The sequence below is a fragment of the Pimephales promelas genome, chromosome 14, assembly GCF_988280905.1.
Source record: "Pimephales promelas chromosome 14, fPimPro1.hap1.1, whole genome shotgun sequence".
Taxonomy (NCBI): domain Eukaryota; kingdom Metazoa; phylum Chordata; class Actinopteri; order Cypriniformes; family Leuciscidae; genus Pimephales; species Pimephales promelas.
Genome location: NC_142782.1, coordinates 12753470 through 12767266, shown reverse-complemented (window position 1 = coordinate 12767266; position 13797 = coordinate 12753470). Strand labels below are relative to the sequence as shown.

At 38.1% G+C, this 13797-nt stretch overlaps 1 protein-coding gene across 1 annotated transcript; it reads right to left on the bottom strand.

Annotated features, from left to right (window-relative positions):
* Nucleotides 1-4928: 4928 nt before the first annotated feature.
* On the bottom strand, nucleotides 4929-8961 carry rh50 (Rh50-like protein). Its single transcript, XM_039681963.2, is given in 3 exon segments — nucleotides 4929-5716; nucleotides 5719-6673; nucleotides 8445-8961. Coding segments are annotated over 3 exon segments (1431 nt in total). The 5' UTR covers nucleotides 8892-8961; the 3' UTR covers nucleotides 4929-5687.
* Nucleotides 8962-13797: the final 4836 nt, after the last annotated feature.

The following is a 13797-nucleotide window of genomic DNA, read 5'->3' as shown; positions in this document are numbered from 1 at the left end:
TATAATTTTTTTTCACTGTGAAGATTTAGATATACAGGAAATCGCAATGGAAGACGATTTCGATATATCTAAATATGTTTAGTGAAAGGTAAAACTTCCGAAATCTCTGTGTAAACAATGAGTGACGTATAAGCGATCACTTCCGGCGCATGCGCAGACCGAAGCGCCAGCCGCCAGTGCCTTCAGATCAGTTGGACATGGCTGTGATTACACAAGGTAAAAACGATATAAATACTGTTTGTTTTCTCACACAAACCGCTCGTTTCGTGTCTTAGGCCATCAATGTGTACTTACATTGACGAGTCGTTAAATCATGTTTAATTTTGACTTCTCTGTGCATGCTCTTTGAGGTGAAGCCAGGGTGGACCCCCTAAACCTGCATTATATGACTGATAGACAACAACGGTTTCACCGAAAAATATCAAAATTGAAAATACTGTGGAAACAAAGACACCTACATCTTAAATGCCCTTGAGGTAAGCTAAAACATATCAAAAATTAATTTCAAAGTGAACTATCCCTTTAAAGTTGTGAATGCACAATGCAATGTTTTGAACATTAGACAGCCTTTTTTACAAGTGATAACCGTTTTGAGTTTTGTGTCTAGAGTTTTGAAAAATAACATCAAGGTTCTGAAAATAGTAGCAAAGTGGCTATTTAACCTTAGGTTAAATTCATTCAAATCATTATTATACAGAATAGAGAAGTTGAATATCTTGTAAGATAAATAGAAGATTTTAATAAAACTTTAAAGATTTAAACAGTCTTTTAATTTTAAAAGATCATATTCAAAATTTTATGATTATGCTTTAAAATAAATTTAGTACGAACAAAACTTTGGCTCAGGAAAAAACAGACTAACATTACATGATGAACAGTCAGAGGCTCATCTGCTCTGTCACCGTATACCCTCAAATGAAGTCATGTTTTTTCCACAGATGTAAAAATATAGTCATGTTTTTTTCCATCGATGTAGAATATTTTGTACATTTCTAGATGTACATTTTAAAAGCATTTTATTTATATAGAACAGAATCTTTTTAAATTTTTGAGTGAGATATACAACATTGTTAGAAAATATTAAAAAATCTTTTCTTTTTTTGCCCTTTAGAAATGCGGAGGGAGAGAGGTATCGCGTGACACACATCCTATAACCCTCTTGAAACACATCCTCACACAAAACTAAGTGTGAAAACTATAACATAACCCCAGTCAACAGGTCAAAACTAACTGTCAAAATGACATATCATATCAACAGATCAAAATAAAATGTCAAAATTATGTATCATACCCCGGATCAAAACCAACTGACAAAATGACGGATCACATCCCCGGTCAACAGGTCAAAACCAACCATTCTCTAGCAACCTCTGAAGCACTCATCGGACGTGTTGCACATGTTCCTGAAGAGAAGAAGATATGTCATCCAGGTAGACATGAACTGGTCTATCATGTCTCGCAACACATCATTGACGAGTGCCTGGAAGACCGTTGGGGAGTTGGACGGCATGACCAAATATTCAAAGTGCCCCCTGGGGGTGTTAAAGGGTTAGTTCACCCAAAAATGAAAATTAAGTCATTAACTACTCACCCCCATGCTGTACCAACCCCGTAAGACTTTCGTTCATCTTCGGAACACAAATGAAGATATTTTTTATTAAATTTGAGAGCTGTCTCTTGACGGCCCAGAAAGTCAATGAAGAAAATGTTTAAATATGACTACCGTGGCTCAACTATAAGTTTATCAAGCGACGAGAATACTTTTTGTGTGAAAAAACAAACAAAAATAACGACTTTATTCGACTATTCCTTTTCTTCCTTGTTGGCCTGAAACGAGACTTCCTTAGATGCGCGAGAACTGAACTGAAGTAGTTGAAGGAGATCGCAATTCTCACGCATGCGTCGTGGAAATCTAAGGAAGTCTCGGCCGTCTTTCTGGGCCGTCAAGAGGCAGTCCCTTAGGCAGCCAATGTGGTAGTGAGACAGCTCTCAAATTTAATCAAAAATATCTTCATTTGTGTCCGAAGATGAACGAAGTTCTTACGGGGTTGGTACAGCATGGGGGTGAGTAATTAATGACTTAATTTTCATTTTTGGGTGAACTAACCCTTTAAAAGCAGTCTTCCACTCATCCCCCTCCCTAATGGGAATCAAATGATAAGCATTACGCAAGTCCAATTTCGTGAAAATGGATGCTCCCTGCAACCTCTCGAAAGCTGAAGACATCAAAGGATAAGTGTTCTTTACCGTGATACTGTTCAACCCCCGGTAATCAATACAAGGTCGCAGAGAACCATCTTTCTTCCCCACAAAAAAGAACCCTGACCCCGCTGGAGAAGAGGAAGGTTGAATGAACTTGGTTGCTAGAGAATCAGAAATATATTTTTCCATAGCCTCCCTTTCAGGAACAGAAAGCGAGTATAACTTGCCTTTAAGCGGACTTAGCTAGTAAATGTATGGCACAGTCATAGGGACGATGCGGAGGAAGAGAAGCAGCACGAGACTTACTGAACATTTCCTTCAGGTCGAGGTTCTCCACGGGCAGATTAGACAAATCCCCTGCTTCCTCCTGAAACACAGAAACAGGCACAGACGAACAAGCAGACACAAGACAAGATTTATGACATTCCTTGCTCCACTCCAACACATGTATTTGGTGCCAGTCCACTCGAGGGTTGTGACGGATGAGCCAGGGGTGTCCAAGAACGATGGGTGCAAGGGGTGAATCCAGTATTCGGTATGAGGGTGATGTCTTCAGTGGTGAATGAAATGGTGGGGCATTCTTGAACCCTTCAGTGCGTGTATTGCAATCTTATGTGTGAGGGGTTTGAGGGGGATCTGAAACTTGTTTGCAAAAGTATGGTCCATGAAATTACCTTCAGCCCCGGAGTTCAGAAGTGCTTTACAGTTGTGCTGGTGGACTGAGCATCTTAGTCTTACCGGGAGCAGCATAGATGTGGATGAGGTCTTCTCGGCGGAGATCCCACCCGATAGTAGCTTCATACTTACTATCGGGTTTGACCTTTTACCGGGCAGTTGTAGGCGTAATGTCCCATTCCTCCACAGTAGAGACAAAGGCCCAGGGATCTCCGCCTCTCCCTCTCCTTCCGGGAAAGACGAGCTTGTCCCACCTGCATGGGTTCATGATCGTAGACGGGGCTGACCACGTCCCCGCCGCTGGACCATGGACCCTCGGCTCCTCCCAGTGTGCGGCTCTAGAAAGTTGAGTGTCCACCCGCAGGGCCAACTCAATGAGTCCATTAAGAGAGGGAGGTCCAAGGTGTAGAAATCCTTCTGGACGCAGTCAGTCAACTCATGCAGGAAAATGTCCCCCTGCGCCTCCTTATTCCATTAGCCGCTTTCCGACCAAGTAGTTACAGGAACTTAGAACTGTCCACTTCTAAACAGTTCTATGAACTACTCTTCCCCAAACTCGGTTTTGCTGCTTGCGTTCGCACTGGCCAAGTGGCCATAGGAACTGGTAGGAGGGGTAACGCAAGCATGGCGACGGTCTTGCGGCCACATACAACAACAATCCAGCATGGAGGAGGCTATTGCAATGTTCCTATTCTGCCTTGCCGGGACCTTAATAACGGAGAACGAACGGCGGCGTTTAAAGATTATGCTTGAGTTCTGTACAGAGAAACACAGAAGACGGAGGCTCCAGCGTAATATGATATAAAGTAATATGATGGAAGAAGATAAAAGAGCCGAGTGCAGGAGGCAAACAAAACGACGGGTAAGTTTAGCTAGCATTAGCAATTAGCTGGTTGAATGCGTTATGTTTGTCTTAATCCTCGTTGTAATGTTTTGCAAAACACACAGCGTATGGCAGACAGCGCGCTACAAGTTCCGTGTTGACAGTGGGCATGACTTGAACCAATCAACGTAGACCTAGGGAAAGGGAACTAAAAAAGTCCTCGCTCTAGACTAGGTACTGAAAGAGTTATAGGAACTATGGTCTGAGGAACTGAAAAATCCCCAATTTAGTCCGGTCGGAACACGAGAAAAAAAGGGTTATAGGAACGTTAGGTTCTAGGAACTGCAAAAGTCCCTCCGGTCGGAAAGCGGCTATTGACACTCTGCAGCCAGTGTCTGGAACTCGATGGAAAAGCCAGAGATCGACCTCTCTCCCTAATGTAGGTCGGCCAATACCCTGGCAGCTTTAAATACCCGACGGATAAATACCCGTCTCATCTCGGCAGGGAGTGTCAGGAAGGAGGCGCAGCACTGGTCTTGGTTCTTGGAAGGTAGACAACGGTGAGAATATGAACGGTGATGAGATAGGCTGCAGCTGGTGATAAGATAGTGATAAGCGGATCAAGTCATGACACTCAAACACGCCCACTGCTTACTTGATCATACAACAACATAAACACAAGATGTGAAGGAACCAATAAATTCATATACCATGATGTAGTTAATTGATATTACTCAGTTCCTAAATGTATAATTACACTGCAAGGACAAAATAAAGTGTAACTGACTATTTTTTCTACATTTCTTTTGATAATTAGTTTAGTTTGATAAAACTAGAGGTGTTTTGTTCGATTTATTCCTTTTGTTTGGTGCCTCTCGGGCACCTTCTCACCTTAGTTTGTTGTTGTTCTCCTTTTTACTTTGCACTTGAACAAAATCATTTTTTCCTAAATGAATCATACCATCTATGCCCTCTTCATTTACAGACATACCTCCACCTTCAGACACACACTTTTTAATTTTATATCCCTGTTTATCCCTTTACTATTTCCCAACATCTGCTACAGGATGTAAGGGTTTTAAAAAGGTTAAAAGTAAGAGGTTTTAAGTTGGCTATTCAACGGTAACATATATGAAATAGATACAGTTAAAATAAGCAAATTCAATTCAATGGCAAATATCCAAAACAACCGAAAAAAACAACGTTCACAGCTCATCTCTTTCTCTTTTCTTTTTGAATCGAACATTTTTAATGAGGTTAAATAATTCCATGTATAACTTACATATTTTGAGAAAGCATCATCAATCAGCATCCAAATTCTAATTTAACATTACAAGAAGTTTTCACTTTTTTTACTGCATAGCCTAACTTGATAATATTCTGAACAGAGCTATACATTTCATAGACAATTGTATATATATATATATCTATGCATGCAGTAAAACTCTGTATATATGCTTATACAGTATGTGCATATCAGTCACAAACAGATAGATAGAAAGGATAGTACATGACCCCAAGAAATAGAATTAACCTGTTAATTTATAACTTTTCATCAAGATAGCATTTAACACTTGGAAATGTACTTCATATTTCACAGTTATAGTCCTTTTTATCTTTTGTTCAATGATGGAGGTGTTGCGAAATGAGAGTCCTAAGGTTGCGCTCAAAATACAACCCACTTTGGAAAAAGGGTAAATAAAAATGTATTAATAAAAAATTTGAAATAGTATATAAAAATATTTATGATTTTTTTTTTTTTTTTTACAAATACATACATTGAATCAAAATCAAGCATAGATTTTGATACACACAGTATATGAACCATATTTTCCCGTCAAATATTAAAATAAGATACTTTAAAAATAAGCTACACAGTACTCATTTCTAAAGTCCATAATGTTTTTATGGTCTAGTCCAACATTGAGATTCATTCCTCTTATTTAATGCTCTTGTCAAACATCAGTCATTTTCAAGTGCTGCTTTTTCAGTCAACATCTGTTTTGTTTGCATCTCTGACCATACATCCTGCGGCCCATTTACACACTTGTAATCATGAGGAACGTCAAAGAAGAGCTCATCATCAAAGCATTCATCATCACTGGGGGACGCCAGATACGGTAGTTTGAGAACAACCCCTGTCAGGACACCACCCACTGCCGAAACAGCAATGGTCCCGAACAGGGCAGCCACCTGAAAGAGGGCCTGTTCCCGAGCGCTCCGACCCAATCCCGCTTCCAGGTCTGGGATAAACACCTGCAACTCTGCTAGCAGAGGGTCTCCCTCTGGAGGAGCCCGATGAGAGAAGGTCTGGTATAGACTGGGGCCGTACGTTTCCTTGGTCGCCATCAGGATGCCGCAGATTCCCGCTAGACTGGAAATGAGTCCCGTTAGACCATGCAGGTTGTGTATGCCACACTGATCCTGCAACCGCAGCCGACGCGCCAGGAACGGGCTTAGGTATTTGTACCCCAGCATGCACGCAATGCATCCCAGGATCCCCAGTACAAAAGCAGCAGCCGGTGAAATCATCATGTCCACCGAGGCCCCAACCGTTACACCTCCGGCCAACGTTACGTTCTGCACGTCGACCATGCTGATTTTGCCGTTCTTGCTGAGCATACTGGACAGGGCGAAGGCGGTGATTGTTGAGGCACTAAGACCTATGAACGTGTGCAGAACGGCTCTGTGTTGGTCGTCACCCTTGAAGGTCAGCGCTGAGTTGAAAGAGGGCCAGAACACCCAGAGGAACAGGGTTCCCATGACAGATAGCAGATCCGACTGGTAACTCGTCGTCTCTTTTGGGTGTCCCTCGTTTAGGCTGGGTCTGTAGAGGACAAAGGTGACACCCAGTCCAAAGTAGCATGCAAAAATGTGGATGAGGATGGAGCCACCAGCGTCGTTGATCTTCAAGTATTTCAGGACGGCCCATTCTGTCACACCAAACACAGGGATCTCGAGCAAGGCCATCACCTACAAACAACACACAATATGTAGATGTAAAATATGTAAAAATGACTCATCTTGCTGACATAATGTACAAACAAAAGTGTGACACAACTGAGCCATCCCAAAACCTAGTGTGCTGACATTGATGACATCTTAAGGCTTCATTTAGCTTCAATACAAAATATTATCATATTGTTTTTATTCATTTTTTAAATAGGATGCAACATTTAAGCAAATGCTAAGGCAGCATCACATGTATCTACTGTGGTGAACACAATCCCAGAATGCATAGCGCCAAGCATAGTAAAACAAAAAAATGTATTTCAACCTACAGTATAATGTAGAATATAATTAAAATAGTGGTGTAAATAATAAAATTATGAATTCACCCCACGTGTGTGTGCGCTATGGACTCATAGGAGTATCACGTGTTAAAAATTAGTGATGTATGTGTATGTACTGTACATTTATGTACATTTTAGGTACCAATATTTACATTATGTACATTTAGGTGCTAATATGTAAATTTTAGGTACTAATATGTACATTTTAGGTGTTGTTACGTACATTTCAGTTGCTAATCTGTACATTTTTAACAGGTGTTAATATATACATTTTAGGTGCTAATATGTACATTTTAGGTGCTAATATGTACATTTAGGTGATAATATGTACGATACTAATATGTACAATTTAGGTGCTAATATATACATTTTAGGTGTTAATATGTACATTTTGTGTGGTAATATGTACAATATGTACAGTCTAGGTGCTAATATACAGTTTAGGTGCTAATATGTACATTTTAGGTGCTTATATGTACATTGTAGGTGTAAATATGTACATTTTAAGTGCTAATGTGTACATTTAGGTGCTAATACGGTACTAATATGTACATTTTAGGTGCTAATATGTACATTCTTTCTAAGTGTTAATATGTGCATTTTAGGTGCTAATATGTACCATTAAGGTACCAATATGCACCCATACAAAAGTGTACCTTTTGAAAAGATATACAGACAGTGACAGCTTTTGTACTTTTTTTTTTCTGAGAATGTAGGATATTGGCTGTTTACCAGTTCTTATATTAATGCCTTATTCTGCTTGACCTTATTCTACATTCCTAATCCGATTCCTAAACATAAGATCTACTAACTAATGAGACGCAATTAGGAGGCAAAAGTAATTGTTAATTATTAATAGCGAGAATCGGACCGTAATCTAAATCGGACCTTAATCTAATTTTAGTTTACAATTACTACATTCAGAAATATGTCAAAGACAAATATAAAATGACAGAGATATACTCAAGTCTAAAGTTTAGCTAATTGCATAATATGAATTTAAAATGCACCTTTATTTTTAACATTCAACCAAGAGAAATTCCTTACATTCTGTTCATGCATAAGTCTATCTTTTAAAGTGTATTGTTTCCACAATAAGTAGCCTATATACTTTTTAATAAAGTCTTATAGTGTTCTTCTTTTTCACAAGTGTTGCAACAGTTTATCTCACACAGAGATGCTCCCTATGTAGGGAACTCCCCAAGGATGCTACTTTAGAAGAACTATTTAAAGAGTTTTTGATACATGGCAAATCTTTATCACACACATAAAACAGGTGTATGTCTACTTTGACTTTTTGTGAAGGAATATGTAATATAATATAATATAATGAATGTGAATGTTCACCACATATTTCCCCTGTATCCTTTTAGTGAAATCAAGTAGTGTTGTGATGGACAGTGGAAAATGTTGCAATACCAAACCACCTGCTGCAAAAATAATAAACTTACCAGGAGTTGCACAGGGCTCGTCTTTCCCAGCACTGCTCCAAAAGAAATCAGCACAACAGCACAGGCGAACTCAGCATTGATCAGATTCAGCACACCGAGATGAATCTTCCCATCATAGTAAAACTGAAAGAAGCCCTGGACCAGAATGGCCCACTGAATGGTAAATGTGGCGATTAGGAAGTTAAACGCCATTCCACCAAAACCATAGCGCCGGAAAAAGGCCAGAAGGCATCCGAATCCAAGAAATATCATCACCTGAATGTCAGCAAAAAATGGATAGTTCTGATACAATGAATTCTCCATGGGCCGTGTCTGGTTGTTCTGTAAAAGTGCATTAGCTTGATCATCATACGTCACGAAGAAAGCATAGAGGACCACGATCATGACCTCCAATGCAAAAATGAGTCCAGGGAGCCGCACACGCAAGTTTGTAGACTTTTTCTTCATTTTGACTGTAACTGTGCACAGAGCTAGCAGTCTCGCCTCCGTTCTCTTCCAGTGACACTTATTTATTTTATCTACTGTAACTTGATAAGCAGAGTGCATTCCATTGGCTAAAACATGGAGTTACATCATCCACATGCTGCTTAGGCAAAGGGAAATCCAGCTGCACTTTGTCCTTAGTAATAACCATTTCCAGAATTGAATTACTCAGCAGTTTTTAAACTTCAACAAAGGGTATGCTATGTTTAAATCATCATATCACAAAAGAGTGAGAAATAGGAGGAGAAAGGAACAAAGAAACCCATGAACATGTTTATTGCAAAGATCGATTGCACAATCGCCATGAAGCTCTCTGCTGAGTTCAGACTCGGAGTAATGCACTTTCAACAGGGTTTCACGTTATTGTTTCCTAACAGTATTGATAACACAGTACAATAAGATAAGCTCATTTGCATTTAAATATGCAAAAGTGCCTAATTTGGAAAGCCAGTTTCATGATGAAGTCACAAAAATGTAATCAGTGAATAAGTATTTATTTTAAATCTTGTTAAACATGCAGAAGCTTTCGATAGAAAGAAAGAAAGAAAGAAAGAAAGAAAGAAAGAAAGAAAGAAAGAAAGAAAGAAAGAAAGAAAGAAAGAAAGAAAGAAAGAAAGAAAGAAAAAATAATTTATTATTAGGCTCTATTTTTGCTGTTGCTCACTGACATTTTCTTCTGCTGTAGTTTTTTTTACAGTTTTTTTACAATTGATGTCATTTTTCAAAACTCTACCCTATCTCACGACCAATTCGTACGAATTTGTACGAATGATTCAAAAGTGGCTAATTCGTACTAATTCATACGACCTCACTCGTACAAATTTGTACGATTTGTCTAAACCCACGTGACGGTTATGTTTAGGGGCGGGGTCAGGGGTAGGTCATTCGTACGAATTCATACGAATTTGCTAATTCGTAAAATATGTACGAATTAGCTAAATCGTACTAATTCGTACGAGTGAGGTCGTACAAATTGTTACGAATTAGCCACCTCGTAAAATTCGTACGAATTCCCGTGAGATCGGGTTGAAACTCTATACACAAAGCGAAATAACGGTTATCACTAGTAACACAGGCTATCTAATGTTCAAAACATTGCATTGTGCATTCACATCTTGCACTTGCACAATCATTGGTTCAAAAACAAATTTACTGTGAAACACCATTGAAACGTAACTACAGATCACACACACACACACACAAGCAACCGATAGTTTCACTTTATCATTGTTTGTTCAATCATTAAATATTGATACAGGTTTCATTATGGTTCTACATGTACAGTAAATATACATCTCTGTAAAAGTACTGCAGTAGTAGAGAGAATACACACATAGTGGAATCATTAAACAAAGTTTGTAATATAATGATGCAAAGCACTAGTGCAGCTGTACAATCACAACATAGATAAGGCTACATCCATGGATATTGTAGTCTAATTGGTTTATGCTCCACGCAAATTGGTGACAATGAATCTCGTAATCTGGAAACTTTCATGATTTAAAGTAAACATGGAAGGTTGTGTGTCTGTTCCCATACAACTATGCTACAGTTTTTTTTTCGATTGCTAAACGACAGTGAGCACAACTGGAGCTAAATGTGCAAAACTCTAGTTCATTTTTCATTGCTTGAACACAGTTTTCAAAACTCTACACACTTATCCCATGACTTTAACCACAACCTGCACAACACTGTGAATTTACAGCACTTTGTTCAAATGCTAACACACTGCTGTCAAAACTGTGAACCACACATTCAAAACAGAATAAATTTCAGCCTTGTGCCTTTCACACACTGCTGATTTTCAAACAATTTCAGCTGGACGGCTGAAAACTTGTGGCCTAATGCTTGAGAGAGGCAGGGTTACAGTATTACAGTATGTACTTTTAGTACCTTTATTTTTTAGCATTACTGTAATTATGTAAATTACAGACTATTGAAGCAAACTGCTAATTTTCATTTACCTTAAATAATTGTAATTTTCTAGAAATGTACTGTAAATAAATACATCATGTGAAAGAATGTCACTCTTTTCTTTGAAGAAAAAATACTTTGTATGAAGTCAGTGAAATTGTTGAAACTGTAAAGATGAAAAGTTTTCTGTATTGGTGTTTGATGCTAGTGTTTTTCCTCTCAGTGTGTTCTGAGTGACAGTGTGTGTTATCTCAGTGAGGGTTGTGCATAGTGTTGTGCACACTGAGCCTGTTTTGAGCCGTGTGTTACAGTTTTTTCGATTTCTAAACCACAGTGGAGCACAACTCGAGCTACATGTGCAAAACTCTAACTGTAGTCTGCAAAGCAGCAGTTCATGTGGACCAAACTCTAGATCGTTTTTTATTGCTTGAACACAGTTTTCAAAACTCTACACACTTATCCCATGACTTTAACCACAACCTGCACAACACTGTGGATTTACAGCACTTTGTTCAAATGCTAACACACTGCTGTCAAAACTGTGAACCACACATTCAAAACAGAATAAATTTCAGCCTTGTTCCTTTCACACACTGCTGATTTTCAAACAATTTCAGCTGAAAGGATGAAAACGTGTGGCCTAATGCTTGAGAGAGGCAGGGTTACAGTATTACTGTATGTACTTTTACTTTCTACCTTTTTTTCTCATTACTGTAATTCTGTAAATTACTACAGACTATTGAAGTAAACTGCTAATTTTCAATTGTTATGTTCTAAAAATGTAAATATATCAAATGAAAGAATGTCACTCTTTTCTTTGAAGAAAATATTACTTTGTATGTATAGTTACTTATATTGAAACCGTAAAGATGAAAAGTTTGTATTTTCTGTATTGGTGTTTGATGCTAGTGTTTTTCCTCTCAGTGTGTTCTGAGTGACAGTGTGTGTTATCTCAGTGAGGGTTGTGCATAGTGTTGTGCACACTGAGCCTGTTTTGAGCCATGTGTTAAGAGTTGTGCTCAGGTGACTGTTGGTAATGCAGACTGTAGTTAGAGTTTTGCACATTTAGCTCCAGTCGTGCTCACTGTCGTTTAGCAATCGAAAAAAACTGTAAGAGCAGTTGTATCAATTGATAGTTAGATCATTGTAAGGAAATGAATAGACACTCATTTGAAATGTAATGTGTGAATTGCCTTTTGAAATATTTGTACTTTGATGTTACAGTTTTGACGACTGCTAAATGACAGTGAGCACATCTGGAGCTAAATGTGCAAACTACAGTCTGCACTACCAACAGTCCCCTGAGCACAACTCTTAACACATGGCTCAAAACAGGCTCAGTGTGCACAACACTATGCACAAACCTCAGAATACAATGAGAGGAAAAACACTAGCATCAAACACCAATACAGAAAATACAAACTTTTCATCTTTACAGTTTCAACAATTTCACTGACTTCATACAAAGTAAGAAGTCACTTTCACTTGATTTATTAAAATTTTTAGAACATTACAATTATTTAAGGTAAATGAAAATTAGCAGTTTGCTTCAATAGTCTGTAATTTACATAATTACAGTAATGATAAAAAATAAGGTACTAAAAGTACATACTGTAATTCTGTAACCCTGCCTTTCTCAAGCATTAGGCCACAAGTTTTCAGCCGTCCAGCTGAAATTGTTTGAAAATCAGCAGTGTGTGAAAGGCACAAGGCTGAAATGTATTCTGTTTTGAATGTGTGGTTCACAGTTTTGACAGCAGTGTGTTAGCATTTGAACAAAGTGCTGTAAATCCACAGTGTTGTGCAGGTTGGGGTTAAAGTCATGAGATAAGTGTGTAGAGTTTTGAAAACTGTGTTCAAGCAATGAAAAATGAACTAGAGTTTGGTCCACATGAAGTTATGATGAGTTATATGCACATGAAGCTCCAGTTGTGCTCACTGTCGTTTAGCAATCGAAAAAACTGTAATATGTGAAGAGTTCAGATGCAAAAGCCTCTAAATGCCATTTGAAATTTTCTTCTTTAATGATGATTTTTATCAAACTTGTATATTTAAGTTCAGTAATTTCACTTAAATGGCAATGATAATTACCTATTAATTGTTATTTAAGTGAAATTAATGAAATAAAATATACAAGTTTGATAAAAATCATCACTAAAGAAGAACATTTCAAATGGCATTTAGAGGCTTTTGCATCTGAACTCTTCATGTTTGCCTGAAACTATTAGCTATTAGATATGATAGATGCAGTTTCACACACATCCCCCCCCCCCCCCCCCAAACATAGCAGCACGGCTACAATAAAAACATACTTTTGTTCAGTTTTATCTTTTGTGGAGTTTGCAATCCTCCAGTTCTTGGGTCTAAATTTCAGAGTGTTCTGTAAGGTCAAACACTGTGGAGCTGGCATTAGCCAAGGCCATTGGTTTGATTCCCAGAGAATGCAACTAATTTCTAAGAAAAAAAAAAAAAGATTGCAGAATATACCTTGAAAGCAATCTAAGTTGTTAGGCATCAGCTAAATTTCAAAACAAGGGTGAAATGTACTGACGCTTTTTATATTTCCTGGTTTCTCAGAAGAGGAAGTAATCATAGTAGAAAAAGAAAGAGTCCACAAGCTTTTCTATGACTTTCCAAAAGAGGGAAAAACATAGACAGACGTGAGAACATTTTTAAAATCACTCCCTCAGCTGTTGTATTGGAAAAACCATTTGGAGCAGCTTTAACTCGTTTTTTATCATTACTGTAAATGTGTTTTTATCTGGACTTTTTAGATTTGTCTCAACAACATTGCAAAATGTCAACTGAACAAGTACATTAGGGTTACATTTGTTGGTAACACTTTATAATAACTACACGCTAATAATCATTAGTTAAGCATGAGTAAACCATTAATAATTACCATTAACCATTATAAATGCTTTACAAAGCATGAATAGCCCTCACTTTAGATTAG